The sequence below is a fragment of the Sus scrofa genome, chromosome 16 (genome assembly GCF_054392235.1).
Source record: "Sus scrofa isolate SSC_HxYL_T2T_F1_AM1 chromosome 16, Sscrofa_HxYL_maternal_Yorkshire_Landrace_v2.0, whole genome shotgun sequence".
NCBI classification, from domain to species: domain Eukaryota; kingdom Metazoa; phylum Chordata; class Mammalia; order Artiodactyla; family Suidae; genus Sus; species Sus scrofa.
The window spans coordinates 51,401,500-51,420,274 of record NC_139398.1 but is presented as its reverse complement, the minus strand read 5'-3'; the positions used below and the strand labels follow the sequence as shown (position 1 = coordinate 51,420,274).

The following is an 18,775-nucleotide window of genomic DNA, read 5'->3' as shown; positions in this document are numbered from 1 at the left end:
ATGTTTGTTCACTTGTTTTGTTTTTTAGATTCCACATATAAGTGAAATCCTACAGCATTTATCTTTCTCTAACTTATTTCACTTGGCGTAACATGCTCTACGTCCATCTATGTTGTCATAATGGCAAGATTTCATTAATGGCGGTGTAATATTCCATTTGTGTGTGTGTGTGATAATCTTATTTGTCTGTTTATCTATTGGTGGCACTATTGGTTGCTTCCATATCTTGGTTTTTGTGAATAATGCTGCTATGAACATTGGGGTAGATGTATCTTTTCAAATTAATATTTTGGTTTTCTTCAGATAAATACCCAGGAGTGAAATTGCTATATTATATGGTAGTTATATTTTTAATTTTTTAAGAAACCTCTATATTGGTTTCCTTAGTGGCCGCACCAATTTATATTCCCAGTAACAGTGCACACATGTTCCTTTTCCTCAATATCCTTGTCAACCCTTATTTGTTAACTTTTTGATAACAGCCCTTCTAACAGATGTGAGGTGGTATCTCACTGTGGCTTTAGGTTGCATTTCCCTGATGATGAATGATGTTGAACATCTTTTCATGTGCTTATTGCCATCTGTATGTCTCTGGAAAAACGTCTATTTAGATTCTCTGCCCCCTTTTTAATGGGGTTGTTTGGTTTTTTGAAGTTGAATTTTAGGAGTTCTTTATATATTTTGGATATTAATATCTTATTGGATATATTGTTTGCAAATAATTTTCTCCCATCTAGTAACTGGCCTTTTCATTTTGTTGATAGTTTCCTTCACTGTGCAAAAACTTTTTAGTTTGAGTTAGTCCCATTTATTTATTTATTTTTTTGCTTTTATTTTCCTTGCCTAAGGAGACATATCCAGAAAATATCATGAAGGCCATTGTCAAAGAGCACACTGCCCATGTTTTCTTCTAGAATTTGTATGGTTTCAGGTCTTACATTTAAATCTGAATCCATTTTGATTTTATTTTTGTGCATGGTGTGAAAGATTAGTTCATTTTGATTCTTTTGCTTGTAGCTGTCTGATTTTCCCAATACCAATTATTGCAGTGGCTGTCTTTTCCCCATTGTATATTCTTGCCTCCTTTGTTGTAGATTAATTGTCCACAAAATATGGGTCCATTTCTGGGCTCTCTATTTTGTTCCATTGATCTGTGTGTCTGTTTTTGTGCCAGTACCAAACTGTTTTGATGACTGAGCCTTATAGTATAGCTTGAAATTAGGGAGTTATGATACATTAGCTTTGTTGTCTGTGTTTTGTGTATCCCTCAACTACTTATTGCAGATATAAGTGATTTTTACTATTTTGCCTTTTAAACTTCCTATTAACTTTTAACTGTTAATCCACTGCCTTTATTGCATGTTTGCTTTTACTAATGGGATTTTTCCCTTCATAAGTTTTGCTTTTTTTTTTTTTTTTTTCATTTAGAAGTTCCTTATGATTTTTTGGAAGGCAAATTTAGTGGTGCTGAAGTCTTTTCACCTTTGGCTTATCTGTAAAATTCTTTTATCTCTCATTCAAATCTGAATGATAACCTCATTGGGTAGTGTATCCTTGGTTGTAGGTATTTTTCCTTTTATTCCCTTCTGGCCTATAAAATTTCTGCTGAATGTCAGCTGATAGTCTTATGGGACTTCCTTTTTACCTAACTAGTTGATTTTCTTTTGCTGCTTTTAGGATTTTCTCTTTATTGCTAATTGTTGCCTTTTTAATTATGATGTGTCTTGGTATGTATCTTTTTGGGTTTATCTTGTTTGGGATTCTCTGTATTCCTGGACCTGGATGTCTTTTTCCTTTGTCAGGTTAGGGATATTTTTAGCAATGATTTCTTCAAATAAGTTCTCTGCCCCTTTCTCTCTCTGTTCTTCTTCTGGGATCTCTATAATTTGAATGTTAGTACATTTAATTTTTTCCAGAGTTATCTTAAACTATCCACATTTTTATTTTTTATTTTTATTTATTTATTTTTTGTCTTTTTTTTGCCTTTTCTAGGGAAGTACCTGCGGCATATGGAGGTTCCCAAGCTAGGGGTTCAATCAGAGCTGTAAATGCCAGATCCGAGCTGCCTCTGCGACCTACACCACAGATCACGGCAATGCCGGATCCTTAACCCATTGAGCAAGGCCAGGGATCGAACCCGCAATCTCATTGTTCCTAGTTGGATTCGTTATCCACTGAGCCACTGCAGGAACTCCTATCCACATTTTTAAAAGTTCTTTTTCTTTTTCTTTTTTCCAGCTTGGTGAATTTCCACTACTCTGTCTTCTACGTCATGTAATCTACTGTTGATTTCTTCCAGTGTTTTTTTTTTTTTTGTCTTTTTAGGGCCATATCCACAGCATATGGAGGTTCCGGGGCTAGGGGTCTAATCAGAGCTGTAGCTGCTGGCCTACACCACAGCCACAGCAACACAGGATCTGAGCTGCGTCTGTGACCTACACCATAGCTCACAGCAATGCCAGATCCTTAACCCACTGAGCAAGGCCAGGGATCGAACCTGCAACCTCATAGTTCCTAGTTGGATTTGTTTTTGCTGCGTCACAGTGGGAATGCCTCTTCCAGTGTATTTTTAATTTCACCTATTGTATTCTTCCACTTTATTAAAACTCTGTTCATCCATTTTTCTCCTCAGTTCAGTGAACATCTTTATTATCATTGCCCAGAACTCTTTATTGGTTAGATAACTTATCTCCACTTTAAGTTCCTTTTCTAAAGTTTTGTCTTGTTTCTTCTTTGGGAATATACTCTTATCCTCATCTTGCCTAGTTTTCTGTTTTTATTTCTACATATTTGGTAGGTTGGTTACATTTCCTGATTTTGGAGAAGTAGCTTCATGTAGGAGATATGTTATGGGGCCCAGCAGCACACTCCCTTTGGGTCACCAGAGCTATATGCCCTGGGAGTGCTCCCTCTGTGGGCTGTGTTTGCTCTTTTGTTGTTGTGAGGCCAACTACAATCTACCAGTGTGTGCACTGGTAGGTGAGGCTGCTCCCCTCCACCCCTAGCCCAGTTGACTCTAAGGCCCTGATTCATGTGGTGGGTGTGGGCCTGCTAAAGGATGGGGTGGCTTCACACATGGCTGAGTGGGTGGGCCCGTGGTCCGTGGATGTTATGGGCCCACTGGTGAGCAGGGCAAGCCCCTGGCACTAATAAACTAGAGGGAAGATTCCAGAATAATGCTTGTGAGCCTTGGAGTCATCATGATAGAATGAGCTCCCGAAACTGGCTGCTCCCATCATCTCCATCCCCAGGGAGAACCCCAGTCTCCTCCTCCTTCTCCAAGATGAGTAGGTGGGTTTGACCCAGGCTCCTTTCAAACTGCTGCCTCTGTGCTGGGACCTGGAACACGTGACATTTTGCATGTGACCTTGAAGGGCAGAGTCTGTTTCCTACTGCCCTCCAACCCTCTTGAATGTAAGCCCTGCTTGGTTTCAAAGCCACACATTCTGGGGACCTGTGTCCTGAGTGCAGAACCCACAAGCTGGGGAGCCTGTTGTGCGGTCAGACTCTATACTCTCTGGGGAGTATCTCTGCAGTTGTGATATTCCTACTGTTTGTGGGTTGCCCACCCGTTTATGTGGGTCCTTGTATATTATGTCTCTGCTCCTCCTACCTGTTTCATTGTGGCTCCTTCTTTATAGTTGTGGAAAATCTTTTCTGTTAGTCCTCAAGTCATTCTCATAGATAGTTGCTCTAGAAGTATTTGCAGCTTTGACGTTCCCATGGGAGAAGGTGTATTCAGGGTCTTCCTACTCTCCTAGCGTGTCCCCTCCCTCCAAATGTTTACTTTTATGCTTTGTACCATATACTAGAAAATAGGGCTTGCCAAAAGAAGTGCATTGGATTTTCAATCATCTTGCATGCTCATTCATAAAACTATATATATGAAACATACAAAGATAAGGTGAAATCGGGAGTTCCCGTCGTGGCGCAGTGGTTAATGAATCCAACTAGGAACCATGAGGTTGCGGGTTCGGTCCCTGCCCTTGCTCAGTGGGTTAACAATCTGGCGTTGCCGTGAGCTGTGGTGTAGGTTGCAGATGCGGCTCAGATCCTGTGTTGCTGTGGCTCTGGCGTAGGCTGGCGGCTACAGCTCCGATTCGACCCCTAGCCTGGGAACCTCCATATGCTGCGGGAGCAGCCCAAGAAATGGCAAAAAAAAAAAAAAAAAGACAAAAAAGCCCCCCAAAAACAAAAAAAAAAACAAAGATAAGGTGAAATCTTACTCTCCAAAGGTGTTTATAACTGGATAAAAGAAGGGATTTGTGGCCTACTGTGATGGTAGGCTTCATGGAAAAAGTAAAATGCTTTGTGGAGAACTGGATCTGGAATTTAATTAGTTTTTACCAGCGCTCCAGTTGCCACCAGTTCCAACCCCATCCAGACTGTCATCATGTTTTGCATCTTCCTTCCTCCCGGTCACCTGCTTAAAATTTATTACAGCTGCCAGAGAAGACATAATTCAGATCAAATGACTCCCCTTCCAAGAACCCTTCAATGGTTTTTCAGGCCACTTACCATAAACCTGGAGTCCTGAATGATAGTCTAAAAGGTTCTGTGTGACCTGGCTCCTGGCTTCTGGCCTCTTTTCTAACCTCATTTTTGACTTGAATATTCCTTGCACAGTCCTCTCCTCACTCAGGCCTCACTGCCAGTCCTCAAACCCTCCCTTAACACGGTCTTTGCAATTGTTATTTTCTTTGCCTTGAGAATTTGTCTCTGTGATATTTCCCAGGCTTATTCTCATTTCCTTCAGATCTCTGCTCACATGTCCTCCTTAGAGAGTGACTTTTCCCAAAATTTTGGGAGTGTTTTCTCATCACTCCCCACCTCCTTCCCTTCTCTATTTTTTTTCAAACCTGTACTCCTTAGTCTGGTGTTCAGGGCATTCTAAGACTCATCTCTGCTAACCTTTCCAGTTTCATTTCTAATGACTCCCACAGCTTACATTGCAGTCCTATTGAATGACTTATAGTTCCCCTATTATGCCCCTTGCAGATGTCTCTTGCAGCATCTCTTGCATTTTGCAACTTATTTTTTATGGACCGTTCCTTCTCACAGTGCATAATCTCTTCAAAGGAAGGGACCTTGCATATTTTTATATTTCTAAGACCTGGCATTCCTGGCATACTGTACACGGCTAGTAAAGATTTACTGAATGTAAAAGATGGTTTTGTCTCCAAGTTGGAGCTGGACAAGGTTGAGTATGTACTGATAAATTGCTGAAAGCAGTTTCATCTCTTTAGAAGATGTGAGGATGTGTGTATCTGGAGACAAATATGAAGAACACAATATTAGAATACCCTGTTCCTTTTCCTTTTTTGTTTTTGTTTTTTTTTTGTTTGTTTGTTTTTGTTTTTTTTAGGACTGCCCCCGAGGCATATGAAGGTTCCCAGGGTAGGGGTTGAATAGGAGCTATAGCTGCCAGCCTCCGCCACAGCCACAGCAACCTACACTGCAGCTCATGGCAGCGCCGGATCCTTAACCCACTGAGCAAGGCCAGGAATTGAACCCATAATTTCATGGTTCCTGGTCGGATTCATTTCCATTGAGCCAGGGCGGTAACTCCTAGGATACCCTTGTTCTTAGCAAAATCATACTGTGTGAAGAAGGCTGACATGTAACATGATTGAATCAGTACACTTAGCTGGAAAAACAGCTTCAGTGGGAGGAAGTGTTATTTGACAAGTGTTAGTTAGAAGGAAGCAGAGCCATTTGGCAGTGGCATGACTCTAAGAGCATTAGTCCTATTATTTCATCTATGAGAGTCATCCATAGAGCAGCCCTGCTTATCATGAGGAAATAGTACAAAGGAGAAACTTTGGGGCAGTGATGGCGCATTCGTGTTTTTGCTCATGCTATCTTGAACCTCTTAACAGTGTGAGTGTTGAGGGTTAGGTTAGGCTTAACCTGACTGCTCTTGGTCCAATGGGAAAGAATGCTATGAAAATTTATTTGTATCTGTCAAGGTTGTGGGAGGGGAAAATGGCTGTATTTGTTTTATATATTTGCCATCCCTGTTTGATGGTTTGTATTTTCTGTGCTAATTTGTGAGTGACAGTGGGTCAGTTGGCCCACTATAGTTGAACATGTGAACATGCTTTATATAATTTTAGTAATATATATTACTATATATATTTTAATAATATATGTATTTTATAACATATACTTTAGTTATATATATTACTACATATATAATTTAATAATATATGTATTTTCTAAAACTGTAAACATAATAGTCAAATAGGCTGTAGGTTTTAAAAGGTTTAAAACTTTTTTTTCTTCCTAAATCAGGTTTGTTACAGAAAGAGAAAATGGCCATTGAAGCATTTCAGATTTGCTGTCTCCTCCTGCCCCCAGAAAATAGGAGAAAGTTACAGTTATTGATGAGAATGATGGCAAGGATCTGCTTAAATAAGGAGATGCCACCACTGTGTGATGGCTTTGGCACCCGAACACTGGTAGGTTGATTTCTAACATCTAACAGGACATGAGTTTTTGGGATAAAATCCACATGAGTAAAATTCACTAGCTTGGTACCCAGTTACAATGTGGGCTTCCTTAAAGAGCCATGGCTTGGAATCTACCCAGACTGGTGTTTGCTTTTGCTCTTAGTGACTTAGAGAAGGTAATAAAAAGTGAAGAGTGAGTAGGGGTAGACTCAGTGTAGAGGTATCTGCTGCTTCCTTCCTGCTGTCAACACAGAGAAGGAAGTATGGGCAGAAGGAATAACTGGCTTCTCAGAAACAGAATTCTCCCTCCAGGACAAAAAGGGTTGCAAAGCCTTTGCTACTCTGACCAGTTGGAAAGACGAAGCATATATCATGCGTTAAAGGGGGAGGAGGTGACATATACAGATGTATCAGACAACTTGGAAGGAAGGGGAGAGGGAATTAGTATCTCTTGGGTCCATGAGTGAGGGTATTTCTTAATATAGTCTCAGTTTGGCTTAAAAACATAAACTAATGTTGAATTCTACCCTGTCATATCAGCATATGGTTTTTTAATTAAAAATTTTTTTTTATTACTCAATGAATTTATCACATCTGTAGTTGTATAATGATCATCACAATCCAATTTCACAGGCTTTCCATCCCACAGCCCAAGCACATCCCCCCACCCACCAAACTGTCTCCTCTGGAGACCATAAGTTTTTCAATGTCTGTGAGTCAGCATCTGTTCTGCAAAGAAGTTCCGTCTGTCCTTTTTTCAGATTCCACATGTCAGTGAAAGCATTTGATGTTGGTGTCTCATTGTATGGCTGACTTCACCTAGCATGAGAGTTTCTAGGTCCATCCATGTTGCTAAAAATGCCAGTATTTCGTGTTTTTTTTTTTTTTTTTCTTAATGGCTGAGTAATATTCCATTGTGTATATGTACCACATCTCCTTGATCCACTCCTCTGTTGATGGACATTTAGGTTGTTTCCATGTCTTGGCTATTGAAAAGAGTGCCGTAATGAACATCAGAGTACTTGTGTCTTTGCGAGTCATGGTTTTTTCTGGATAGATGCCCAGGAGTGGGATTGCTGGATCAAATGGTAGTTCTATGTTTAGTTTTCTGAGGACTCTCCATACTGATTTCCAAAGTAGTTGCACCCATTTACAATCCCACCAACAGTGTAACAGGGTTCCATTTTCTCCACACCCTCTCCAGCACTTCTTGTTTGTAGCCTTTTTGATGCTGGCCGTTCTGGCTGGTGTTAGGTGGTACCTCATAGTGGTTTTGACTTGCATTTCTCTAATGATGAGTGATGTTGAACATCTTTTCATGTGTTCTGTGGCCATCTGTATGTCTTCTTTGGAGAACTGTCTGTTTAGATCTTCTGCCCGTTTTTTGATGGGGTTGTTTGTTTTTTTGGTATGGAGCTGCAGGAGATGTTTATAAATTTTGGAGATGAATGCCTTGTCAGTCGATTCATTTGCAAAGATTTTCTCCCATTCTGTGGGTTGTCTTTTCATTTTGTTTAGGGTTTCCTTTGCTGTGCAGAACTTTTTTTTTTTTTTTGCTATTTCTTGGGCCACTCCCGCAGCATATGGAGGTTCCCAGGCTAGGGGTCTAATCAGAGCTGTAGCCCCCGGCCTACGCCAGAGCCACAGCAACGTGTCTGCAACCTACACCACAGCTCCTGGCAATGCCGGATCGTTAACCCACTGAGCAAGGCCAGGGATTGAACCCGCAACCTCATGGTTCCCATTTGGATTCGTTAACCACTGCGCCATGACGGGAACTCCTGTGCAGAAACTTTTAAGTTTGATTAGGTCCCATTTGTTTATTTTTGTTTTTACTGTCAATATTCTAAGAGGTGGATCTGAGAAGATGTTGGTGTTGTTTATGTCAGAGAGTGTTTGGCCTATGTTTTCCTCTAAGAGTTTTATAGTGTCTGGTCTTATTTACTGGAAAAATTCATTAACTTTCTTCAAAAAATAGCTTAGAGCAAAATTGATGTTTCATTGGAATGTATATCCTTTCCATATGCTGGTGAACCACCATGTATGCCCGAGAATCCACTGGCCCACTTTTAGAAGTATGGCATAAGATCAGAGAACCAATGAGTGCCCAGAGTAATTCTTGACCTTTTTTGGGGGGAGGGGGGTAAGTGGATGAGTAGAGGGCTAATGGACCATTCGGAAAAGCTGAAGAAAACTTTGCATCTATTCCCTAGAAGAATGCATGTATAAAATTTTGCATACATTTTCAAGGCATTCACCAGTTTCCTGGAGTCCATAGTCTCCAGATAGAGTCTTTGTGTGTGTGTCTCGCACTATATATAGATGTGAGTGAAGATAAAGTATCTTATGCAGTATGCTGAAGAAGTGAAGTCTTATTAAACAGAGCTACATGATATCATGCATATAGGTTTTTTTAAAAAATTGAAGAATATTTGATGTACGATATTATATGTTACAAGTGTACAATATAGTGATTCAGTTTTTGAAGATTATACTCTATAGTTATAAAACATTGGCTATATTCCCTGTGCTGTACAGTATGTCCTTATAGTTTATTTTATACATAATAGTTTAAACCTCTTAATTTTCTATCCCTATAACCTACCCCTCCCAACCACTAGTTTGTTCTCTATATCAGTGAGTCTATTTCTTTTTTGTTATGTTCACTGGTTTTTCTTGTATTTTTTAGATTCCTTATACAAGTGATATTGTATGGTATTTGTCTTTGTCTGGCTTATTATATTTGCATGCCTATAGGTCTTAAAATAAGATGGTCAACGATAAAGTTAGTAGGAAAGGAAAAAAAGTCCATCCAAAAGGTAGTGTTAAGAATGGAGTAGTTAAAATGAATTCTATGGAAGCAACTGCTGTAATATTTTTTTATATTTTTATAAATACTTAATGTATTTATGAAGTCTCGTGGTTTTGTTCAAAGGTGATTGTCAAATGTACATATAAAATCCTAGATAAAATAGCAGTTAACTAGGAAAAACTGTAATGGTTGAGACACATAGACTGTGCTAACAGATTTTTTTTAAAAAAAATGATGAAATTAGGAAATTATTACACTAAATTTGGCTATAAGTACTTTGAACTTAAAAGTGCTACATGATCCAAGTTATGGTGGTGATAATAATTTTTAGAATTTGTTGAAGTATGTATTTAAAAGTGTCTGTTAAAGGGGGTACCTTTAAAACTGCTCACCCCAGTATTTCTGCTAAGTCTCTGAGATGCAGTGCATCTGTTCATGCTGATGATGAGAAGATCAGCCCACCTGAGATGGTCAGGTCTGGCCATTCGTTGGGTAAGATGTGTTCCTTGTGCTGTGTGTTGTTTCTCACTGACTTTTTGCCTTTTGCAAATTAGATCGCACTCAGTTCAGAGTAGGAGAAAAACCTTCATCTCTATTTATTTAAAAATCACACCCTCCCATTTTTTTTTTTTTTTTTTTTTTTTTAAGATGGTTCAGACATTTTCCCGTTGCATCTTGTGTTCCAAGGATGAAGTGGACTTGGATGACTTATTAGCTGCTAGGTTGGTAACGTTTCTGATGGACAATTACCAAGACATTCTGAAAGTCCCTTTGGCCTTGCAGACCTCCATAGAGGAGCGTGTGGCCCATCTACGAAGAGTCCAGGTAAAGGAAGGGATAGTATCAGTTCTCTAAAATTGCCACAGAGAAATTAGAGCAGTAAGTCATGTAAGTTTGCTAGACTTCTTCGTACTTTTTGTTATGAGGAATAAACAAATTGGTATTTACAAACTGCCGACAACAGGGCTTGGCACATAGTAAGCACTGCATGTGTTTGTTATTATCTTTGAAAATCTATGAGTGCCCACTAGGTTTTGTTGTGTCAATCAATGCTTCATACTTGTGATTGCGAATTCCTTAAAGTGGGTTTATTCAGAATCTGCATATACTTCCTGATGAAAGTGATGTCTGTGTAATAATGTCTTGATTTGTAATAGCTTTGCAACCTAGATATGATTTTTTGAACAAGAAAGCTGAGGCACAGAGAATGTAAATGATTTGTCCAAGGTCATGGAGGTAGGATTCAAACCGATAAATCATTCTCTAGAATCAGTGCTCTTTTTTTTTTTTTAAAGGTCTACATGTGCAACATATAGAAGTTCCCAGGCTAGAGGTTGAATTGGAGCTGCAGATGCTGGCCTACACCACAGCCACAGCAACGCGGGATCCAACCCTCATCTTCGACCTACACCATAGCTTGTGGCAATGCCGGATCATTATCCCACTGAGTAAGGGATTGAACCCACATCCTCATGGATACTAGTCAAGTTCGTTACCACTGAGCCACAGCAGGAGCTCCCAGAATCAGTGCTCTTAACTACCATGCCATACTGCCTCACTGTAGAATGAGGTATGGTAGAAGAACCTGGCTTTAGAGCTGTAGGGACCTGGGCCAGACTCCTGGCTCCCCTCTTTCCTGGTTGTGTGGCCCTGGGAAACTCCCTTAACCCCTCTGGATTTTGGTTTTTGGAAATGTTAAAATGGGCCATACCTACTCTGTGAAATTGTTGTGGAGACTAGAAGTCTCTGCTTTAGCATCAGTCCCATCATCTCTTTTCTCATCTATAAAATGGGATAATTATAGTTAACACATACCTCCTAGGGCTATTTTGGGGATTGAGTGGCTTAAAACATTGAAGTGCTCAGAATAATGTTTACTACATAGTAAGCCCTCATTTGGTAGCTGCCGTTGTTATTATTATCATTGTTATGTTATTCCACAATATTATTATTTTTTAAATGATTTTTTCCCATTATAGCTGGTTTACAGAGTACTGTCAATTTTCTACTGTACAGCAAAGTGACGCAGTCACACATACGTATTTACATTCTTTTTCTCACATTATCCTCTATCATGCTCCATCGTAAGTGACTAGACATAGTTCCCTGTGCTATAAAGCAGGATCTCCTTGCTTATCCATTCCAAAGGCAATAGTTTGCATCTATTATCCCCAGATTCCTAGTCCATCCCACTCCTTCCCTCTCTACCGTGGCAACCACAAGTCTGTTCTCCAAGTCCATGAATTTCTTTTCTGTGGAAAGGTTCATTTGTGCCGTATATTAGATTCCAGATGTAAGTGATAGCATGTGGTATTTGTCTTTCTCTTTCTGACTTACTTCATTTAATATGAAAGTCTTCTAGTTCCATCCATGTTGCTGCAAATGGCATTATTTCATTCTTTTTTATGGCTGAGTAGTGTTCCATTGTGTATATATACCACACGTTCTTTTTTTTTTTTTTTTTTTTTTCCGTCTTTTTGTCTTTTCTAGGGCTGCACCCACAGCATATGAAGGTTCCCAGGCTAGGGTGTCTAATCAGAGCTGTAGCTGCCAGCCTACACCAGAGCCACAGCAACACAGGATCTGAACCTCTTCTGCAATCTATACCATACTTACAGCAATGCGGGATCCTTAACCCACTGATTGAGGCCAGGGATTGAACCCTCAACCTCATGGTTCTTGGATTCATTAACCACTGAGCCATGATGGGAACTCCTATACCACATGTTCTTAATCCATTCATCTGTCGATGGACATTTATGTTGTTTCCATGTCTTGGCTATTGTGAATAGTGCTGCAATGAGAATGCAGGTGCATGTATTTTTTTTAAGGAAAGTTTTGTCTGGATATATGCCCAAGAGTGGGATTGCTGGGTCATATGGTAATTCTATATTTAGTTTTCTAAGGTACCTCCGTACTGTTTTCCATAGTGGTTGTACCAATTTACATTCAACCAACAGTGTAGGAGGGTTCCCTTTTCTCCATACCCTCTCCAGCATTTGTTCTTTGTGGACTTATTAATGATGGCCATTCTGACTGGTGTGAGGTGGTACTTCATGGTAGTTTTGATTTGCATTTCTCTAATAATCAGAGATGTTGAGCATTTTTTCATGTGCTTGTTGGCTATCTGTGTATCTTCTTTGGAGAAACATGTCTTTGGTTCTTTTGCCCATTTTTCAATTGAGTCACATTATCATTATTATTGGTAACGTAATATTCCATAATATGGATATACCATAATTTATTTAAATGATTGATCATTTCCATTTTTGCAAGCATTCTAATAGTAATTTTCTTTTTTTCTTTTTAGGGCCACGCCTGTAGCATATAGAGGTTCCCAGGCTAGGGGCTGAATTGGAGCTATAGCTGCTGGCCAACGCCACAGCCACAGCAATGTCAGATCCCAGCCGCATCTTCGACCTACACCACGGCTCATGGCAATGCCGGATCCTTAACCCACTGAGTGAGACTGGGATCGAACCTGCAACCTCGTGGTTACTAGTTGGATTCGTTTCTGCTGTGCCACAACGGGAACTCCATAATAGTAAATATTTTTGTTAGATTAGATTAGTTTTTTGCTGCTGTTGTTTGATCTGCAATTATTTTCTAAGAATAAATTCCTAGCAGTTTGGCGTTGCATGGTCAGAGACCCTGAATGTATGTTAAGGACTGATTGCATATCATCAAAAAAATTTTCATTTAGAGTGATTGTTCCAGTTTACATTCCCCTCATTGGTATAAGAAAGTGTGTATTTCTGGAGTTCCTGTTGTGGCGCAGTGGTTAGCGAATCCGACTAGGAACCGTGAGGTTGCGGGTTCGGTCCCTGCCCTTGCTCAGTGGGTTAACGATACGGCGTTGCCGTGAGCTGTGGTGTAGGTTGCAGACGCGGCTCGGATCCTGCGTTGCTGTGACTCTGGCGTAGGCCAGTGGCTCCAGCTCCGATTAGACCCCTAGCCTGGGAACCTCCATATGCTGCGGGAGCGGCCCAAGAAATGGCAAAAAGACAAAAAGACAAAAAAAAAAGAAAGTGTGTATTTCTTTATACCCTTGCCTACTTTTATTATTAGTGTGCATATCTTTGCCATTTTATTTTTATTATTTATTTAATTTTTTTGGCCATGCCTATGGCATGCAGAAATTCCCAGGTCAGGAATTAAACCTGCACCACAGTAGTGACACACTCTCCATAGCAGTAACAGCTTAACTGCCCTTTGCCATTTTAATGGGTATAAAGTGTAATCTTACTGTTGTTTTAGTTTAACTCCCTACCTTCCCCTGATATTTTATGAGCCAAACTTAAAACATTAAAAAAAACCACTAAATTTCTTCAAGGAGAGGTGATAATGGTGAGTCCATTGGTCTGTGTCTTTGCCAGGCTTGTGTATTCACATGGCACAGGCATCCGTTGCAGACACTTGGCTCTGTGAGCCCCTTACTGTTGGTTGAATATCAGAAGGCTGAGCTCATATGATGGATTTAACTGCAGAGCAGTACAATCTTATGAACAGGCACTGCCATAGCCCTGAATAAAATCTCTAACTACCCAATTGTCCAGTTACATTTTTTTCTTAGAAATACATACTCAGTAGAATTGCCAAACGCTTGTTTGTTTTAGCGCCTGGAGCCTTGCACAGGCTGCTGAGCCCCTTCATCATATCACATTTAGGGTGATGCCTCTCTAAAAAAGAAGTGTTACTTGAACTGTTGTGGTGAGTTGTTTGGGGGCAGTTCCAGGGCTGATCCTGGATTAGATAAACAGTGAGGTTGGCATTGTTTTGACACCAATCTTCTATTGACCTTGTCTGCGACCCCCTTCTTCCTCTTGTGCTCTTTAATCATAGGTATCCAGTGGTTTTCTCTTGCCCTAGTTCGGACTCTTAGTTTTTACCTGGGCCTCATCCTTTATTCTGGCCCTTTTCAGCTTTTTCCAGATTTCCTAATTCAAATGAAAAAGAAAGGGTTGTGTGTGTTCCCCTTTAACTCATGGTTCTGGTCTATCTCCCTTAGGTTATCTCTAAATGACTGGGTACACTGTTGTTGATGCATGGAATGTACTTCATGTAATAACCCTTCTTGGCACCATATTTATTTTTAACTGTGGCTTCTGGAAAAAGAAACGTAAACCAAAGACATGAATGTAATGGTAGGAATTTTACCCACTGCAGAAGAACAGTAGATGCTGCATTTCTGAGAAGATGAGTCTTCTGAAAAGGGCTCTGACAGTCCTTTTTGGTCTCTGAAATTAAATATTTCTAATGGATGCCTTTATTTACAAATCTCGGTATCTTTTTCCCTCTTATTTCTCCCTTCTCCTTTTCGTCCTACACATTGTCTGCACATTTGTTTTCAGTTGTTTTACACTATTAACATGTGTGGAGATGGGTGCAGTATTTCCTTCTGCATGGGAGCTGAGCTAAATCTGTGCCTCTTTCTATCCCCAAGGGAGGGAGGATCAGACTCTCCAGATGTGAAGGAACCTCCATAGTTTCATAGTGTGTGTTTGCACTCACTTGAGTCGACATACTTAGTTTATGTGTAAATTTCAGATCTTATTAGAAGAGAATGCAAGGATTTTTGTTTATGAAAATTGCTTTGGGGTTAAAAAAATTAAACACTCATATTTAAAACTGTGACTTTACATTTTTTTTTTCTTTTATGAAGTTATGGAAACACTTTTCCTTGTCAGTATAGAGTTTTTCCCAATCAAGTTGAATGTCATAGTGTTTCTCCCGGGAGATATACTATATGATCTGAACTGGTAAACATGCACTTTCACTAATAATCCCTTTGCCTCAGATAAAATACCCAGGAGCTGATATGGATATCACTTTATCGGCTCCATCATTTTGCCGCCAAATTAGCCCAGAGGAATTTGAATACCAAAGAGCATACGGCTCTCAGGAACCCCTGGCTGCCTTGTTGGAGGAAGTCATCACAGATGCCAAACTCTCCAGCAAAGAAAAGAAGAAAAAATTGAAGCAGGTAAAAAGCATATTTATAAGTCATTTCTTCTCCCTACTGTTCTTATGTTATTTTTCCCTTTTTATTCTCTATTTTAATAGATTTCATATGAATCTCATCTTCTGAGACATAGCAGTTTTGAAAGTAAATTACTTAATTCATTAATTGACACAACTGTGGTCTGTTTTCCAGATCTTTATTCTCTGATGTAGATCTTTTACCATTATTGAACTCTTCATTTGTGAAGCCATTCTCTAATATTTGTCCTTGGTTTTGATATGTGATAGGACGTGAGTTAGTGGAGTAATTACTTCAAATGCAGGGAAACTATCAAATGAGGATGGTTTCTTTTGATTTTTTTGAAAGGCATGTCATACTGAATTCACACATGTAAAATGTCCAGAATTTAAAATGCTTTGGTTTTAGATATCAATATCAAATTGGTTTCTTGCCTGAGACATCACTAGAAGTTTTTATTTCCTATTAGGCAACATGGACTAGGGTTTCAAAGACTAGTTTCCAACTCAGAATTGGTTTACCTTGATCATTTTGAAAGTATTCTTTTAAGAGCTAGTGAATGGTGTTTCTATTTAAAGACTGAATCCTGCATAACTTGATTTCTGATCATATCATATTTATGTATAAGATTATACACAATTCTAGATTCCCATAATATTTTTCTCATAGTAATTTTGGAGAAGAGTTCAGTGGTGTGGATCAAAGGAAAAACATACTGCTTCTTTGTAAGCTTTTCAAAAAGAAATGTATACCAGCATCTTTTCTCTTCTACTTGGGCAGAAGCAGGTGGGGCTGAGCTAGAGAAGCAGGGAAGTGATGAAACGTTGGGCCCAAATTTTCTTTGAGTAGAAAATAAGTCAGTTACTGGTGAAGGCATATTTATAGTTTGCAGGGGAGAAATTTGAAGAAATATGACCCAAATGAGAAGTTTACTTGAAGATTAGATCAAATTAGGAGTTCCCATTGTGGTTTGTGGTTAACGAACCTGACTAGCATCCATGAGGGCATGGGTTTGATCTCTGGCCTCACTCGGTAGGTTAAGGATCTGGCAATGCTGTGAGCTGTGGTGTAGGTTGCAGACGTGGCTCGGATCCAGGGTTGCTGTGGCTGTGGTGTAGGTCGGTAGCTACAGCTCTGATTTGACCCCTAGCCAGGGAACCTCCGTATGCCGTGGGTGTGGCCCCCCCCAAAGACCCCCCCCAAAAAAGATCAAATCAAATTAAAGATGAATTAGATCTACAGAAAGTTGGAATCTAATGGTTTAACAAAAAGAAATGAGTTTGTGTTGAAGTGAACCTGTAATCTGTTTTCTTCTTGTTCTCTTTCCTGATGGAAAGCAGGAAACGTTAAAACAAAACAAAAATATGAAAGTATTGGATCAGGAACTCTTATTTTAAAATTAGAGTGCCCAATTTTATCGCCTCTTGTCTGTTTTTTTTCACTTTTCTTGGATTTATGTGTGTGTTTTGTTTTCGTTTTTTAGTTTCAAAAATCCTATCCTGAAGTCTACCAAGAACGATTTCCTACACCAGAAAGTGAAGCACTTCTGTTTCCTGAAAAGTCTAAAGCAAAACCACAGCTGTTGATGTGGGCACTAAAAAACCCCTTCCAACCATTTCAAAGAACTAGAAGTTTTCGGATGTAGTACTTTGATAGCTGTTAGAGACCTCTGTTGATGCTGTTGTTTTGAGTTAATGGGTGGTTGGAGGACTATACTGGTGGAATAAAGAAGCATGTAAGCCGCAGACTACTGAATTATAGAGATTACCTGACTTCAAAAAATGTTGAGCCATTGTCAGTATTTTTATAAAACTCAGTGCTATTTTTAAAGTGTACAAAGCAGTTAAAAATAAGGAGACATATATATGGTGGTAATGTTAATATGCTTGTTATAAAATTTAATGGTCTTTTCATTTTTTTATTTGTTGTTTTTTACAGTGTTTATAAAATATTTGTGTGTACACCTGATTACTGATGTCTTTGTGATAACCAAGACTGAAAGATAATGTATATACTTGGATAAGAAAGACACTGGATACTGTTACTGTGATGCTATTGACTTAATAGCCAATTGTGATTTCTGCTGTGTAGATTGTTTTTCCTTGTTGCACAAAGATTCTTAATGTTCTATATTACATTGGCTGTGTCTTTTATTGCAGATGTGTTGGATGCTCTGACAGATTTTACTTTTATGACATATATATTATAATTAAACACCACCTAAATGAAGTAGATTTTCATTTGCCTACACTAGTATAATTTCAGTCTTGGCTAAAGATGGAAAATGGAACAGGATAAATTCTTGCAGTCCTGTTAGTCCTGTGATTCTAAGTGGATCTTTGTTGTTTCATGAAAAACACAATGAGTTAAGTAAAATGAGACAACTTCCTTTATATATTTCCCTAGCTTTCTCATCCTTTTGAAAGTAAATGGAATGTAAATAAATATCATTTTTTAAAATACCATACATGGTGTTTCTTTTTTGGCATTTATCCCTGCCTTGGCTGGTGTTCTCACATCAATCATTTATTTCTATTATAAAATAAGAAGTAAGATTTGGGTTTTTGTACTGGATTTTAGGAAGTACATTTCTTTTGCTATGTTTTGCCCTCTTGCAAATAGTGGAACACTTAAAAATTAGAGCAGCTGGAAGGCTTTTTCTGAGAGCAATTACCCCAAAACCTAAGAGCAACCCTTACTAACTGGCTTGCTCTGGTATTGGGACTGATATTTCCTTGCACTTGAGATCTGCTTCTGTTCTTTTGTAGCAGACTGCTTCTTGCCATTGACTCTGGTTTTGCCCTCTCAAAGATGGAAAGAAGTATTCCTATTTGTTTGAATACCCCTTATCATAGAAATATGGGAAATAATGGAAGATTTTTAGTGTTTCAGGATTTATTCTCAGACTTTGGAATTTTCTTTAAAGACTGGGTCTACTTTCTGCACTGTTTGTTCTTCAACATAGAATTTACTTCCCAGAGTCTCCTCTTATAATGCTATAGTTTATCTTTGGAAATATATGTTACTGTTTTCTTTCTTTCCTTCCTTCCTATTTTTGTCTTTTTAGGGCTGCACCTGTGGCATATGGAAGTTCTCAGGCTAGGGGTTGAATTGGAGCTATAGCTGCTGCTATAGCAACGTGGGATCTGAGCCACATCTGTGGCTCATGCCAGATCCTTAACCCACTGAGCAAGGCCAGGCATTCGTTGAACCTCCATCTCACACATGGATACTAGTCAGGTTCGTTACTACTGAGTCATGACAGGAGCTGCTATATGTTACTGTTTTAAAAATTTTTTTCCTGTTAAGATTACTTTTTTTCTTTTTTTTTTTGGTTAAATATACCATACTTACGGAGACATCTTAAGACACACATGTGAAATTGAGAGGTGGATAAAACCAATTTTTCAAAGTGATTGTGTCAATTAAAAACCTATCAGCAGGAGTTCCCCTCGCTCAGAGGAAGTTTATCTGACTAGTATCCATGAGGATTCAGGTTCGATTCCTGACCATACTCAGTGGGTTAAGGAT

The 18,775-nt window shown here is 39.1% G+C and overlaps 1 protein-coding gene across 8 annotated transcripts in view; it reads left to right on the top strand.

Annotated features, from left to right (window-relative positions):
- DEPDC1B (DEP domain containing 1B) overlaps window positions 1-17,709 on the top strand; it is a 91,356-nt gene extending 73,647 nt beyond the window's left edge. For 4 of the 8 annotated variants that reach the window (XM_085002331.1, XM_085002330.1, XM_013982691.3 and 1 more), the window contains 4 exons: window positions 6,295-6,461; window positions 9,913-10,089; window positions 15,062-15,247; window positions 16,728-17,709. In XM_085002331.1, coding sequence (XP_084858457.1) covers window positions 6,295-6,461; window positions 9,913-10,089; window positions 15,062-15,247; window positions 16,728-16,889 — 692 coding nt within the window. In that variant the 3' untranslated portion in view covers window positions 16,890-17,709. Of the gene's footprint in view, window positions 1-6,294; window positions 6,462-9,912; window positions 12,588-13,219; window positions 15,248-16,727 lie in introns of all 8 variants that reach the window. The other 4 variants (XR_014831378.1, XR_014831375.1, XR_014831377.1 and 1 more) reach the window with 3 other exon arrangements.
- The last annotated feature ends 1,066 nt before the right edge of the window (window positions 17,710-18,775 follow it).